At 42.9% G+C, this 13851-nt stretch overlaps 1 protein-coding gene across 6 annotated transcripts in view; it reads right to left on the reverse strand.

Annotated features, from left to right (window-relative positions):
- The window catches only part of DLC1 (DLC1 Rho GTPase activating protein), a 419587-nt gene that overhangs the window by 23203 nt on the left and 382533 nt on the right, over positions 1 to 13851 (reverse strand). For 5 of the 6 annotated variants that reach the window (XM_068971948.1, XM_068971952.1, XM_068971950.1 and 2 more), the window contains 2 exons: positions 6784 to 6855; positions 1112 to 1193 (listed from right to left, as the gene is read on the reverse strand). In XM_068971948.1, the coding sequence (XP_068828049.1) occupies positions 1112 to 1193; positions 6784 to 6855 (154 nt within the window). Of the gene's footprint in view, positions 1 to 1111; positions 1220 to 1989; positions 1998 to 3252; positions 3306 to 6759; positions 6856 to 13851 lie in introns of all 6 variants that reach the window. The other variant, XM_068971949.1, reaches the window with a different exon arrangement.

Genomic DNA, 13851 nt, shown 5'->3' on the forward strand with positions numbered 1-13851 from the left:
TACAATTGGTTTCTTTGCCTGTAAAAGGGAAATACATCCTGGGTGTCATTCCACCTCAATGATGCTTTTCCAAGTTAAAAGTAATACTGAAATTAAAAGAAAACGAATTTTACAATCAAATAAACAAGTGAACTAGTCTGTGTATGATCTTTTTCTCCCTAGAATTCACCTTTGATGGCTTACAGGTTTTGAGAAAAATTACAAGGATGACTAGCTTAAAAACAAATAATACGTCCTGAAGAGCTGGAGAGGATTATCAGTGTCCTGTCATCGTCTGCTGCGTATTTTATCACTTCCACTTCGTTAAAGCCTGCGAGCTGCTCAGTGTGAAAATCCACCAGCACCACGAACAAGGGTTTCTGACAGTTTTTCTCACATTTCCCATCAGTGCTCATTTGCTGCCTGTCTACTTTCTGTTAAAGGCTGTGCTGAGCTATTTTACAGCCGTATTTAATCCTATTGTTATGAATGTGTACGTGGGGAAGCTCAAGAGGTTCAGAGATGCTTTCCTGGAATTTAAGCCATGGTCCTCCTGCCTCTAGTTTGGCGTAGTCTCCCCGTCCCCCACATCCACTGATTCCTCTAAACGTATTACTTCCAATCAACAGCAGCTTTGACTCTTTGAGGGCACCTGAGTGGAGCTGAGCAGTCAAACTACACTGCCTTAAAAAAAAACAACCCTGTTTCAGGTTTTCAAACCACCTGAACACTACCTGTTTCAGGAAGCACATGGTATCAAATATGGAATGCTACTGAGTATGCCCTAGGGCAGTGCTATTTTAATGGCAATACTAAATAATAGGAAGTTACTAATTTTAATTAAAAGGCCTATGATTCATGAAGAAGTAAATCTCTATATACAAATACTATTCAAAAACCTGACATAAACAGGGGCTTCCCTGGCCGTCCGGTGGTTAAGACCTCGTGCTTCCGCTGCAAGGGGCACAGGTTCGCTCTCTGGCTGGGGAGCTAAGACTGTGCATACTGTGCGGCCAAAGAGAAAGAGACCCCTGACCTAATTAGAGCAAAAGCAAACTCATCTCAGGGATGAATACTGTGCTCTTAAAAAGGAAGGAAAGAGAAAGAAAACACTCAAAACATTTCAATTTACCTGCATAAAGCCTCAATAGCATCTCTGTCCAAAAAATCATGCTCTCTCTTGACTGAGGAAATATCAATGGGGAACAGAAGATCTGTAAGAAAAATAAAAACAAATATACTTATTGAGCATTCAGACTCTTGCCAATCTAGCCCAGTTTAGCAGAGAGAGAGACAGAGAGAGAAAACCCTCAAAAACAAGATAATTTCTTGAATACTTACTGTGTGCAGGTTACCTCATTCCCTACCAAGTGCTATGGGAATGTAAAGCAGTTTAAGACAATATCTTGTGTCCTAAAGGAGCTTGGATATCAAGTGGTCTGCAGACTCAAGTATCTGTTGTCAAAGATAAGTGGTTCAAAACACTGTTTCACCTTTAAACAAATCAGCAGTCAACAGACCTGCTATATACATTATAATTTAAACCAGAATGAATACCAGAAGGATGCTCCCTTCTAACGTGGCTGTTTCCTCCCTCCCCCCACCATGTGTGTCTTTGCTCACATTTGATCAGGGAAGAGGTCACAGAAAGCCAGGCCAAGGAAAGATCTAGAGAACAATGGTGGTTGTCAATGGAATCCAACCATTTGCATGACATCAAAAGCTAAAGAGAATTCAGGATGTGCTATTTTTAAACAAATACAAGCACTTCCATATGGCTTTCCAGGAGCTTATATAAATCCCCCTGAAACAAAAGGCCAGCTCTAAAGCTGGTGTAGAACCACAGAATCCCAAATCCTTTTATTTGTAGAAGAGTTCACTATTCTAAGAATACGTTAAGTTATCTCAAAATCGAAAAACAGAAAGGGGGAAGAGTCAACTCAGTGGAAGAATTCCCTTTTCTGTCCCTCGTTGATAAACACATCCAGGAAGAGTAGGGAGGAAGAAGACCAGCAGTGCTTCCGTGGAAAACGACAAAGCTCTGGAACTGCCACTAGATAAGAGCAAGTTATCCTTCTTTGCTGTTCCAAGCTATTAAGGTAAATAACAGGCCTTCCTAGTAAAAAACTTGTAAAATATTGTGAGGAAGAGTCCTTCTATGCAACTCTGTGGGTCAGGAATAGAGCACTGGAGGACACCAGAATACACAGAACCTAAAGATCCCTTTGGCCTCCCAAATGGCTAATGCTGCCAGGGCAAACTGCCATGGCTGTTGGTAGTTTTGGAGACACAAGTAACTAATAGTATTCTAGTTCTGGGGTTGACGTGGGAGCACGTGATGGTTCGTTATGTTTTTATGGCTTCTAACTTTTGACATTGGTTTTAGAGGATGGTATCAAGCTCCTCATTTTCAGTCATCAATTTTCCAGAGATTATACTTATAAATATCTTTTTTTCTTCCCCAATGTTGAAAATTAACATAATGAGTGTTGTGGTCTATTCTTTTTTCTGAAGGCTAAAGTTAGTGATCCTGTTCTCTGAGTGGTAAGACAGACAGACCAATGAAATAGCTAGAGCCTAAAGATTCATGAAGAAATTTATAAAATTCAGTATTGGAGGATTTCCCTCTCTTCATTACCTTCCAGACCAAATGATTAGGGAAATGATTAGCAGCACCACTCTAGTAGCAATAAGAGAGAAGACTTCTAGTGAATGTAAACTATTAGTAAATACAAGCAAAGCAGATTATAAAGCTGTTTGAAGCTTCTGGCAACTGTATTTCACTTTGAACAGACACCATGCACTCTAAGTATTAAAGGACAGGGGTTATATTAAAGAATATGCTTGTGATACTTAATACATGTAAACCATAAAGTTAGCATGCCTGTTGAGTGCATCTGAGACAGCAACTTTGTTATTTTAGCAATTCTGAACTCAGTGTGCCCAGAGCTATATTTTAGATTACTTTCCTGACCCAAATTAACTTTAAAATTCTGTTTCAGAAAGGAATTCTAGGAAAAGTAGGGACTACACGCAAGAGAAGAGTGAAATAATTACTTTTAGTTGTTGTTGTTCAGTAGTTCTCAGAGTTCTTCAGGTTAGGATTTAAACTTCCAGCTTGCGTTTAAGCGCTGGAAGTATATATTGTCAATGACCAAAATAAAGCTAGGAATCAAGGAATGAGTGTGGTGGTATGCGGTGTGTGTACCTGCCCTGAACATAGGGACGGGACAAAGGAGAGAAATTATAAACGCTGAAAACAATGTATAGTACAACCTCAAAAGTAGATTTAGGCTTCAAAAGACTTATAAACGTCAAGGGACCCCCAAAATGTAACTTGAGAAAATACAGTCTGTCTCTTAGGATTTGGAAAGATGTAAGCAGAGACCGGAAGGGGATCTCAGCAAAGATACACATCACAAGAAAGGGCTGCTTGGCAGCTAATCAACACTAAAAATTGACATAATTGAAGGAAATTTAATTTCTAAACAGGAGAACAAAAGGACAAGCATGCTACTGCCACTGCAAATGCAATTATCTTCCCATATCTCCAGTAGAGCTGTGAACTGAAAATCCGATAGAATGCTGGGCTGCCCCCAGCCCACCCCCTCCAAAGCCCTACTGAGAGACAGAGGTGCTGCAAATGGTAACAGGTCCAAAACTCTCCTACAGGAATAAGCGACTCCACATAATAAACGCGCGGGCTAACCAAACACCTAAAAGAGAGAAAGAAAGGAAGGAAGAAGGAAAAGGAATTGGAGATATTCTGTGAAATGGAGGAACAGTAAGATATTCTACATAGTCTAATTATAAACTAATTTTAAACCCATCTTCATGGGGAAATATCGTACATTCAGTCTGGGCTACAAAGAGGAAGAACAGGGATTATTAATGAAGTAATGAGTTAGATTAGCTGAGTGAGCTAGGGATATAAAAATGATCTCTGTGGTTCCTCCCCAGTTTGCTTCTGGGGAGCATCCCTACTCCCTCCATTTCCCTCTTCAGTGCAACCTGCCGCAAGGGGACTCCCCTGCTGGTCCACGGCCTGAGACTCCATGTTCCCAATGTAGGGGGCCCAGTTCAATTCCTGGTGGGGAAACTACATCCCATAAGCTGCAACTAACAGCCAGTGGAGCCAAATAAGTAAATATTTCCTAAAAACGCAGCCTGTTTATCTTGGGAGCGCCTCCAAGCTGACAAACTGTATCCGATCTTGGCATTCGTTGTTCAGTTGCTGAGCTGTGTCTGACTGTCACCCCATGGACTGCAGCACATCAGACTTCCCTGTCCTTCACTATCTCCTGCAGTTTGCTCAGACTCACGTCCATTGAGTCAGTGATGCTATTCAACCATCTCACCCTGTTGCCCGCTTCTCCTCCTATCCTCAGTCTTTCCCAGCATCATGGCATTCTGTTCATTTATTAAAGAAGAATGCTGGTGACCAGCAGATACAAGAGGGAGCCCACTGCCATTGCTACAGGAAGCAGCCTGCTTGTTATCATCCTAGGAGGATGGGAGAGCAAAAGAAACATCTTAAAATCACTGTTTATCGTGAGAAGAGTTGAACATCCCTGGTGAAAAGACTGAAATGACATCGTTTAACCTCGCTCTTTCAGCAGTTTTGTCACATAATGCCTGTCTCATAGCATCTCCTTCCTCTTAAGTGGTGAAAAAGATGTATTCTTTCAGTGTAAATCAACTAAAATTATGCTTGTTTTTGAGATATTTGGCAACCCCTTAATGGTGTACTCTGAGGCATGAACTGTTTTATTTTCACAAAATCTGCAGCATCTCCCCAAGTGGTGGACACCCCTGATGGTGCAGAATTAATACTGGCTTGTTGATTAGCTGAATGGATGGTTGGATGGATAGATGGCCAGACAGATGAATGAGAGACACTTGGCAATAAGAACAATAAGCCTCCAGTTTGAATGAATAACCTCTTCCCCCTGGATTATACAGAGTACACTCTGCCCACCCCAGGCAGCCAAAGACATGAGTGAGATTCATGGTGCTCAGCACCCTGTTTCAGCATCCAAGTGATGCTCAGGGTGCTGAGGAAGACATGAAGAACCAGCAAAAAGCCAGCCTGAAAGTGAAAGTGCCAGTCACTCAGTTGTATCTGACTCTTTGCGATCCCATGGTTTGTCGCCCACCAGGCTCCTCTGTCCATGGGATTCTCCAGGCCAGAATACTGGAGTGGGCTGCCATGCACTTCTCCAGGGGATCTTCCTGACTCAGGGATCAAACCTGGATCTCCTGCATTTCAAGCGGATTCTTTACTGTCTGAGCTACCAGGGAAGCCACTAAAAGTCAGCCTAGATCTTGGATTTTTTATTTTTAAAAAAGGGTCCACTTTTTTCTTAATTAAAAACTGAATAACCTAGGGGAAATAATAATGACTAAATGACAATCTAAGGAAAAGTGAAAAGTCTAATGACAAAGTAGGGAAATATATCTACAACACATGACCAACAAAGCCTTAGTGTTTAGAATAAAGAGGTCTTATAAATTATTAAGAAAAGCACAATCAACTCAAGGGAAAAATGGGCAACAGATATTTTACAGAAGAGCAAACACATACGGCCAGATGGCATGAATAAATGTGTCTTATCATCAATAGCTAGAAAAATGGCAGTCAAAATCTGTAAGATATCATTTTATATCCATTTGAATGGCAAAAATTAAAGTCTGGCAATGTCAAGGGTTGAGAGCATGTGCAGAGACAGAATCTTTTTATATTACAGGGAGGGGTGGAATCAGTACAGGAACTTTTCAAAAGCTTCCATTACGAAGTTGTACATACATCTTTTCAACTACCCAGTAATGCTACTCCTAGGTATGTGTGTCGGAGAAGGCAGTAGCACCCCACTCCAGTACTCTTGCCTGGAGAATCCCATGGACGGAGGAGCCTGGTGAGCTGCAGTTCATGGGGTCGCTAAGAGTCAAACACGACTGAGTGCCTTCACTTTCACTTTTCACTTTTATGTATCGAAGAAGGAAATGGCAACCCACTCCAGTGTTCTTGCCTGGAGAATCCCAGGGATGGCGGAGCCTGGTGGGCTGCCGTCTCTAGGATCGCACAGAGTCAGACACAACTGAAGTGACAGCAGTAGCAGCAGCAGGTGTGTGTGTGTGTGTGTGTGTGTGTGTGTATCACACAGAGTTGGACACAACTGAAGCGACAGCAGTAGCAGCAGGTGTGTGTGTGTGTGTGTGTGTGTGTGTATCACACAGAGTTGGACACAACTGAAGCGACAGCAGTAGCAGCAGCAGATGTGTGTGTGTGTGTGTTATTCCATGATGGTTACTTTGGCCAGGGGGCGGCAGAGCGACAGAGACTGGTAGGTCTGCTACTATCAAGGTCCTAGCTTTTTTCGGGGGTGGTGGTTTTAGGTGCTTGCTGTATTTTTTCCTTCATGAAATATTCCAGTAAATAATAAAATGTCTGAAAATAAGCTGCACATAAATAATAATCATATACCAAGGACATGCTTATGGCCATTATAAAGGAATGGCATGGGACTTCTTTGGTGGTCCAGGAGTTTGGAATCCACCTGCCAATGCAGGGGAGACGGGTTTGATTCCTGGTCCAGGAGCAGCTGAGCCCGTGCGCCACAGCCATTGAGCCTATGCTCTAGAGTCCATGCTCTGCAACAAGAGAAGCCACCACAGTGAGACGCCTGCGCTCCACAGCTGGGGAGTAGCCCCCGCTGGTTCTGTGAGCAGCAAAGAAGACCTAGCGTAGTTAAAAGTAAATAAATGGAAAAAAAAAAAAAAAAAGGAATGGTGCTTCCAGCTTACCTTCATAAAGCTGGGCATACTGGGGGAATCCTGCGGCTCGGAGCCAATCACAAGCTTCTTTGGCTTCAATTTCTGGAAGAGAAGAGAGGACAGACAAACATGTTAGCTATGTGCAACTCTGCTTCTTCTTCCTTAATAAACTCTGGTTTTGTTATAGAATTCCCTGATGAGAAGGGATAAGCAAAAAACAAAACCCACTTATTCAAATGGTTTAAATCGTTTGCATCTTTTCAGACTTTAAAAGACACATATAATTATCCATCTTTCCTTTAAGAAACAAAAATGGAGTCTCAGCAATAAGTCCCTCTGTGCTGCTTCTGTGTTCTGGTTACAAATAATTACAAAGACAGGGCATCATGAGAAAGTTGAAAGAGGATTATATAATTGATTTTAGGTCTGGGTGGCTTAACTTGATTTACATTTCACATCAATAGAAGGCCACCAAGTACATCTGACACCTTGGAAGAGAACTGGCTTGACCCGATGGGATGCATGTAGCGGCCTGTGTGTTGTGAAGGTGCCTCTTTGGGTCTATCAGGGAGCAGAGAGGTGCTGGAGGGCACTAGGCTGATAAACCCCACAGTCATGGCAGGCTGAAATGCCCGAAACAGCTTCTAGTACCCCGTGGTTAACATCTTATAGACAGTACGGATAAACAGTAAGGCCAAGAGCAACTGACGTGGTGTTCAAATTCATTCAAGCCCTACTTATGATCCCATTAAAACTGACTCACAGAGGAGTTCAGGGCAGAGTCATTAGTTTTTTAGTTTGTACAAAAAATATTCTTTCAACTCTTCTTCCCACCTTCCTCAGATCCTCAGAGTACTTAGCATGTAAGGCTGCTGCTGCTACTGCTAAGTCGCTTCAGTCGTGTCCGACTCTGTGCGACCCCATAGACGGCAGCCCACCAGGCTCCTCCATCCCTGGGATTCTCCAGGCAAGAACACTGGAGTGGGTTGCTATTTCCTTCTCCAATGCATGAAAGTGAAAAGTGAAAGTGAAGTCGCTCAGTCATGTCCGACTCTTAGAGACCCCATGGTCTGCAGCCTACCAGGCTCCTCCGTCCATGGGATTCTCCAGGCAGGAGTACTGGAGTGGGGTGCCATCGCCTTCTCCAAGCGTGTAAGGCTAGTCACTCATTTATAAATGTCTCAGTATAGATTAATTTACTCCACACTCAAATGTTCATTACACTTTTCTCCTCTGAGCCAGATAGGAGGCAGATAACCCATCAGAGAGAAATATATATGTGTCTCACTTTAATATATATCCCACTCTTGTGCAGTAACTTTATTGTTTCAGAGCAATAGGGTTGAACTTATTATTTCATGAGTTCTTTGAGTCTTTAGAGAAAAGAGAATTGAGAACACTCAAATTCATTAAAATAAGTAAGGATGGCCTTACTGAATGAGCATGCCAAAGGGAAAAGCCTGCTACTGTCTTCTGATACGTTAGTCAATACCTAAACAAAACCACTTATGGCAGCACAGAAGCAAGAAAAGACAGGGCAAGGTTTATTACTCCGATGAATCTTTTCAGTGTGGTGATGAAAGCAGCATTACAAAGGACAAGATTCAGGACTGAACTTCGGGGTTTTGAAGGACAGAGTGGCTGGAACGTGTCACTCTATTGACACTGAAGAATCTCAATCTCTATACTGCATCAAACAATATATCAAATTGTCCAATGAGAGATCTGCACTTAACAGTCTACCTCATTCAGTAAGGAATTAAAGAATCTTTAAATAAAATCATACTATAAATATTTCCCAGAAAACTGTATTGCTGGAAAAACATATAAAAGTTCAACATTTTATTTTAAGAGATGGGGAAACTACTTTCTTCTCTACCCCCATGGCCATGGCACAAAGATAGACATGGAGAGAAAAGAAGCTAAACGTTTGTGTTTTTAAAAATATTTTAAATATCTTGCTTCTTCTACTGTATAGAGGTTATTTCCACTGAACAGATTGTTAAACGTCAAACAATAGATTGTTAAAAAGTAGAAGTATTTGCTCTCTACATATTTTACTTAATAAGTGGTGAATAGCCAGAAATTCTCAACATCTACTTTTTCTGGACTATATTCAGACATGCTATCAGATCAGAGCACACACACAAGCCTTAATTGGACACAATTCTCCAGCCAGCATCACCACTTATTTAGAACATGTTCTTGATTTCTTATTAAAATGGCTTCATGCCAAGGGGCATGAAAGATGTATGGCATTATTTTTTCTACAGAATGATTAAATTTATTTATATAATACCTAACAAATCACAAAGTGTTTTCACATATGTGCTGTGCTTGATTGCTTAGTCGTGTCCGACTCTTTGTGACGCTATGGACTGTAGCCCACCAGGCTCCTCTGTCCATGGGGATTCTGCAGGCAAGAATACTGGGGTGGGTTGCCATCCCTCCTCCAGGGAATCTTCCCAACCCAGGGAGTGAACCCAGGTCTCCTGCATTGCAGACAGATACTTTACTGTCTGAGCCTATTCATTTAAAGTCACTTCAGGAATACATAAATGCCTACGGATGTCTTGTCACTCTTATTCATCTGCCACCACTAAGAAAAACAAACGCCCCCAAATGACCAAAAATTGATCTAAAAATCTCTGTTCACATAGTCACTTTTCTTAAGGGCAGTTGGTTAGAAAGAAACGATGTGAATAGGCCAAGGTTTGCATCTTGTGCAGATAATTTAATGGAAGGCTTACAGTGGCTAAAAAGCAGCACTTTCAAGAAGAACTACAGAGATCAGTAATTTTACCTGCCTTTTCCTCTCCCTACTATAGATGAGAATGTTTTTCTTTTAGATATCAAACCATGGGAAACAGACACGCCTCTATTTAGTTTACATTTAACAATGTCCACTCAAAAAGTTTAGGATGCATAATAAATGAGAACTTGGTGCTTCTATAGAAATCAGAATTAGAAAAACTGTAAAAAGCTTGTCATTGATTTTTTAATAAATGGGATAGTTACTGACTTCACTCTCACCCCTTTGCAGTTACCAAGAGAAAATGGTAACAATCTAAGGTCCATTTTATTTAATATAAAAAGAACCCATGTCTACTACCAGGTCAGGTAGGGATGTACCCTTTCTAGTTCCCTCCTGACCCAGGCCACGACTTCCACCCTTACCCTAACTGAGACTCCAGGGTTCCTGTTCTCTTTCCTGAGACTCCTGACACCAACCTTGCCTCACCAAACTTCCTACATTACAGTTTTGATCTTGTCTCTCCTGCACAAACTTCCCTGGAGCTCCTGCTCCACTGCCTAGAAAGCAAGTCTAGACATCTCCCCAGGGTTTTTAAGGTTCTCCATGTGGCATGGAACTGTTCAGCTCCCCATACCTGCTCCATACCCCAGCCAAAGTAAACCTGGTCCTTCTTCACCCACCAACACATCCCTGGCGGAAAATATTCTCCCATTCTCTCATTATCAAATTTTACTCATCCTCCAAGGCCTCAGCCAAGTGTCACCTCCTATAGGCAGTCTTCCTAGATGCCTCCCAACAATTCCATCAATGGTTAACTTTTATTGAGCACTCATTGTGTACAAGGCCCAGTTTAAGCACTTAAGGTGTATGAATTCTCTGACTTCTCATATTGATCCTAACAGGTGAGTTGGGAATATTCCTAAGATATGAAGATGAGGGAACAAGTGGAGAAACAACCACTTTTTTCCATTCAGTTGCCATAGTGTGACAGAGAGCAAAGACTTGCAGAAATGAGCAACCCCAATTTCCCTGGAAAAAAAAAAAATGTATCAATGAACAACGTTAACAATATTAAGCCAAGCCATGTGAATGCTGCATTACTGCTGGCACTTTGACTCCCCCTGTGTCTGTTTTTGGAGGCCTCTAACTGGCTCTCAGGACAATTTTTTTTTTTTTTTAAATTATTCACCAGGCAAAAGTGCCATCAGAAACTGAAAATGCAGTGGAAATACAATGACACATTTAGATCTGGGTTTTCTCTAAGCCAACAACAGACAAATGTGTGAAGGAGGAAAATAGGAAATTTTTATTGGAACCAGCTTCAGTAATGACTTGTGTTAGATGAATGAGTTTCGGGAGAACCTTTGGTGTCTCACTGGGAACCATGAGGCCGTATCTGCACACTTCCTGGCATGATGGGGTGACCCTAGTTTCCCCTCACCCCCAACAGTAAGTTAGAAATTCCCCAACCCCGTCATCGTTCCGCGGAACTCGCCATCTCAGTGACTGAGCAATGATTGTCGGGTCTGAGCAGGATGTGAGTACTTCCACCTTCCCTCTGCTCTGTCTGCCTGGTGGAAACCCTCGCCGAGCTTCCTGCCTTCTTTGCGATTTGCCATGTGCTTCCAAAATCGGGCCTCAAGGCAAATGCTCCACGGAATGCATCTCTTAAATACAATTCTAAGGAATCGGGAGGAATGTAAGAAAATTCAAGCACGTTCCGGATTCCGTGGATTCCCCCAACGCGGGCAGACTTGCGGGCAGATCCATGGAAACGCGGATGCTTCACCAGCCGCGGAGAAGCACGTGGCTGTGTGAAGGAAGGCGCTGCTTTCTGATCTAAACCAAGATTCCTAACCCGGGTTACAAAAATTCCTTCAAATGGAAGGAAGAATTACTGCAAAGGATCAATTCTCCTGCCTCCATTCAGGGCACCCACTTTACAGTACTGCCATACAGCTGGGCACCAACAGGCCCACCTTCCCTGGCAGGTGGGTTTCTCGTGGGCAGAGGAGCAAACCACAGCCTCAGACACTTGACCTCGGAGGGTCTGAGCCCGGGTCCTGGCGGGCATCATAACCCGCCCCCACCCCCCACCCGCGACTCCCAAGTGTTCTCATTTTCTCCATCTAGAGAGGACCCGGACAACATCTTTTTAAAGAAGCTCCTGTTGCTAAGTCGCTTCAGTCGTGTCCAACTCTGTGCGATCCCATAGACGGCAGCCCACCAGGCTCCCCCGTCCCTGGGATTCTCCAGGCAAGAACACTGGAGTGGGTTGCCATTTCCTTCTCCAATGCAGGAAAGTGAAAAGTGCAAGTGAAGTCACTCAGTCGTGTCCGACTCTAAGCGACCCCATGGACTGCAGCCCACCAGGCTCTTCCATCCATGGGGTTCTCCAGGCAAGAGGACTGGAGTGGGGTGCCATTGCCTTCTCTGAAAGAAGCTCCTAAGTAAATGTAAAGGTAGTCAGGATCGGGGACCACTGAACCAGGTAGCATTTCTTCATATTCCTTTATCCCAGACTCTTTCTTCCCAAGGTATCCTAGCATCCTTCCCACGGAACTCTCTGATAACCCTCGCTCCTCCCTACTCTCATGAACTCTCTCCTAGTCCAAAGGGTAGGTGAGCCCTGGACTGGTCTGTAGGAAATACATGATTTATGTCATGCCATGTCACATCATGTCAGTCCTCTGCTCAGAATTCCTAGATGACTGCCACTACCTTTCGGACATGACTCCTCGGCAGACCCACAGACATCTTAACTCGTCCTCTGCCCAGCCATTCTGCTCATGGAGGGCCTCCAAATGCAAGCTCGGCTCCAGTCTCCCTGAACTCCTTGCGTTTCCCAGGGTGCACAGACTCTTCATCTCCTATCTCTCTTGCTGCAGATAAATTCTCCCTCTGCACCCCATCAACCTCTCTCCCTCTCCTTCCCTGGGACAGTGAGTATACCTACTAGAAGCTTCTTAATTCATTCGTTTATCCGGAGAGACTACTATTTCCACATTGGAAGCACATTTACATTTGTTTGAAGGCTAAGAATCCACTGACATTTGACTGAGAACTACGACTTAAACCCCTATCTCTTTGCAATTAATAATTGTTCAGCACACACACACACACACACACACACACACACACACATGCTGCCAAAAGATTGGCTATTGGGAATTACCTATGTAAAGTGAATTTCTAGTTGGGCTAAGTCAGATAGCACAATGCATATGTTAATATTTATTAAACTCTTCTGCTATCTAATCACAGCAAAGATTATGACTAGCCACTAGCAACATTCCTACCCTCAGGTGCCTAAAAAAAAATTCTAAACATCTGCTGTGCCTCTTCTCAAAGAGACCAGAGAGGAGGCTTCTGCAAGACCAGTCAATATAATTCAGTTCCTGGGCCATCTGGCCTCCCAGTAGCTGACCCAAATCCACCTTTAGGTATATTCTAGCACAGCCACACATTTACGTGCAGCTAATCACCCTTCACTTCCTTGTTCAGCTCAATATTTATTTATTGCACATCCAGGGTCTGTGCTGCCTGCTGTGTTCAGGGACAATCAAAGACACAGGTCGCTGCCCTGAAGCAGGAAGCCAAAGGGAAAGGTAATTCACAATTGAGGATACTCAGCTGATTCTCTTATGAATGAGTTGGCTTCCGAAGGGCTCTTCTGAGATCCCTATATTTAAGTCCCAAGGGACCCTGTCCAGGCAGCCCCCAAGAGTCCCCATTTCATAGATGAGAGCCAGACTTCTGACAGCGGCCCCTGTGCCCTTGCGCCTTCTTCCATCCTGTCACCCCATGGCCCCCGGGCTAACTGACCCACCCTCACAGGCCTCTTCTCACCCATCCCATGCTCCCTTTTCTGCTTTATCTTTTCTTCTCCCAAAACATTTATTATGTTTACTTTGTCTCTGCCCTCTGTGAACTCGCCAAAGGCCAGTTTCTTTGCCTGTTTTACTCTTTGATATATCCCAAGCACCACCAACAGTGTAGGATACATACTAGTTACTCAATAAATACCATATAAATAAATAAACTGCAATGTGATTTTCTTCTAGTAAAATGGTCTTAATTTTTTCAGATCAGGAGCCACTGTGAGAAATACATTTTACATTGGCCCCCCCCACACACATGTATGTGTACCTATGCATAGATTCATGTACACAAATGTGTGTATATAAGCATATATAAAACTGAAACGTTTCCCCAAATAACACTTCTAATAAGTAATGCAGTCTTACATTTTTTAATGGAAAAAAAAAAAAAGCTATTTGTTACCTCCAAGAAAAAAAAAACAATAACCTGTTTGAAATATACTGTTCTTACACAGCTTTTTC

Source organism: Capricornis sumatraensis, chromosome 4 (genome assembly GCF_032405125.1).
Source record: "Capricornis sumatraensis isolate serow.1 chromosome 4, serow.2, whole genome shotgun sequence".
Taxonomy (NCBI): domain Eukaryota; kingdom Metazoa; phylum Chordata; class Mammalia; order Artiodactyla; family Bovidae; genus Capricornis; species Capricornis sumatraensis.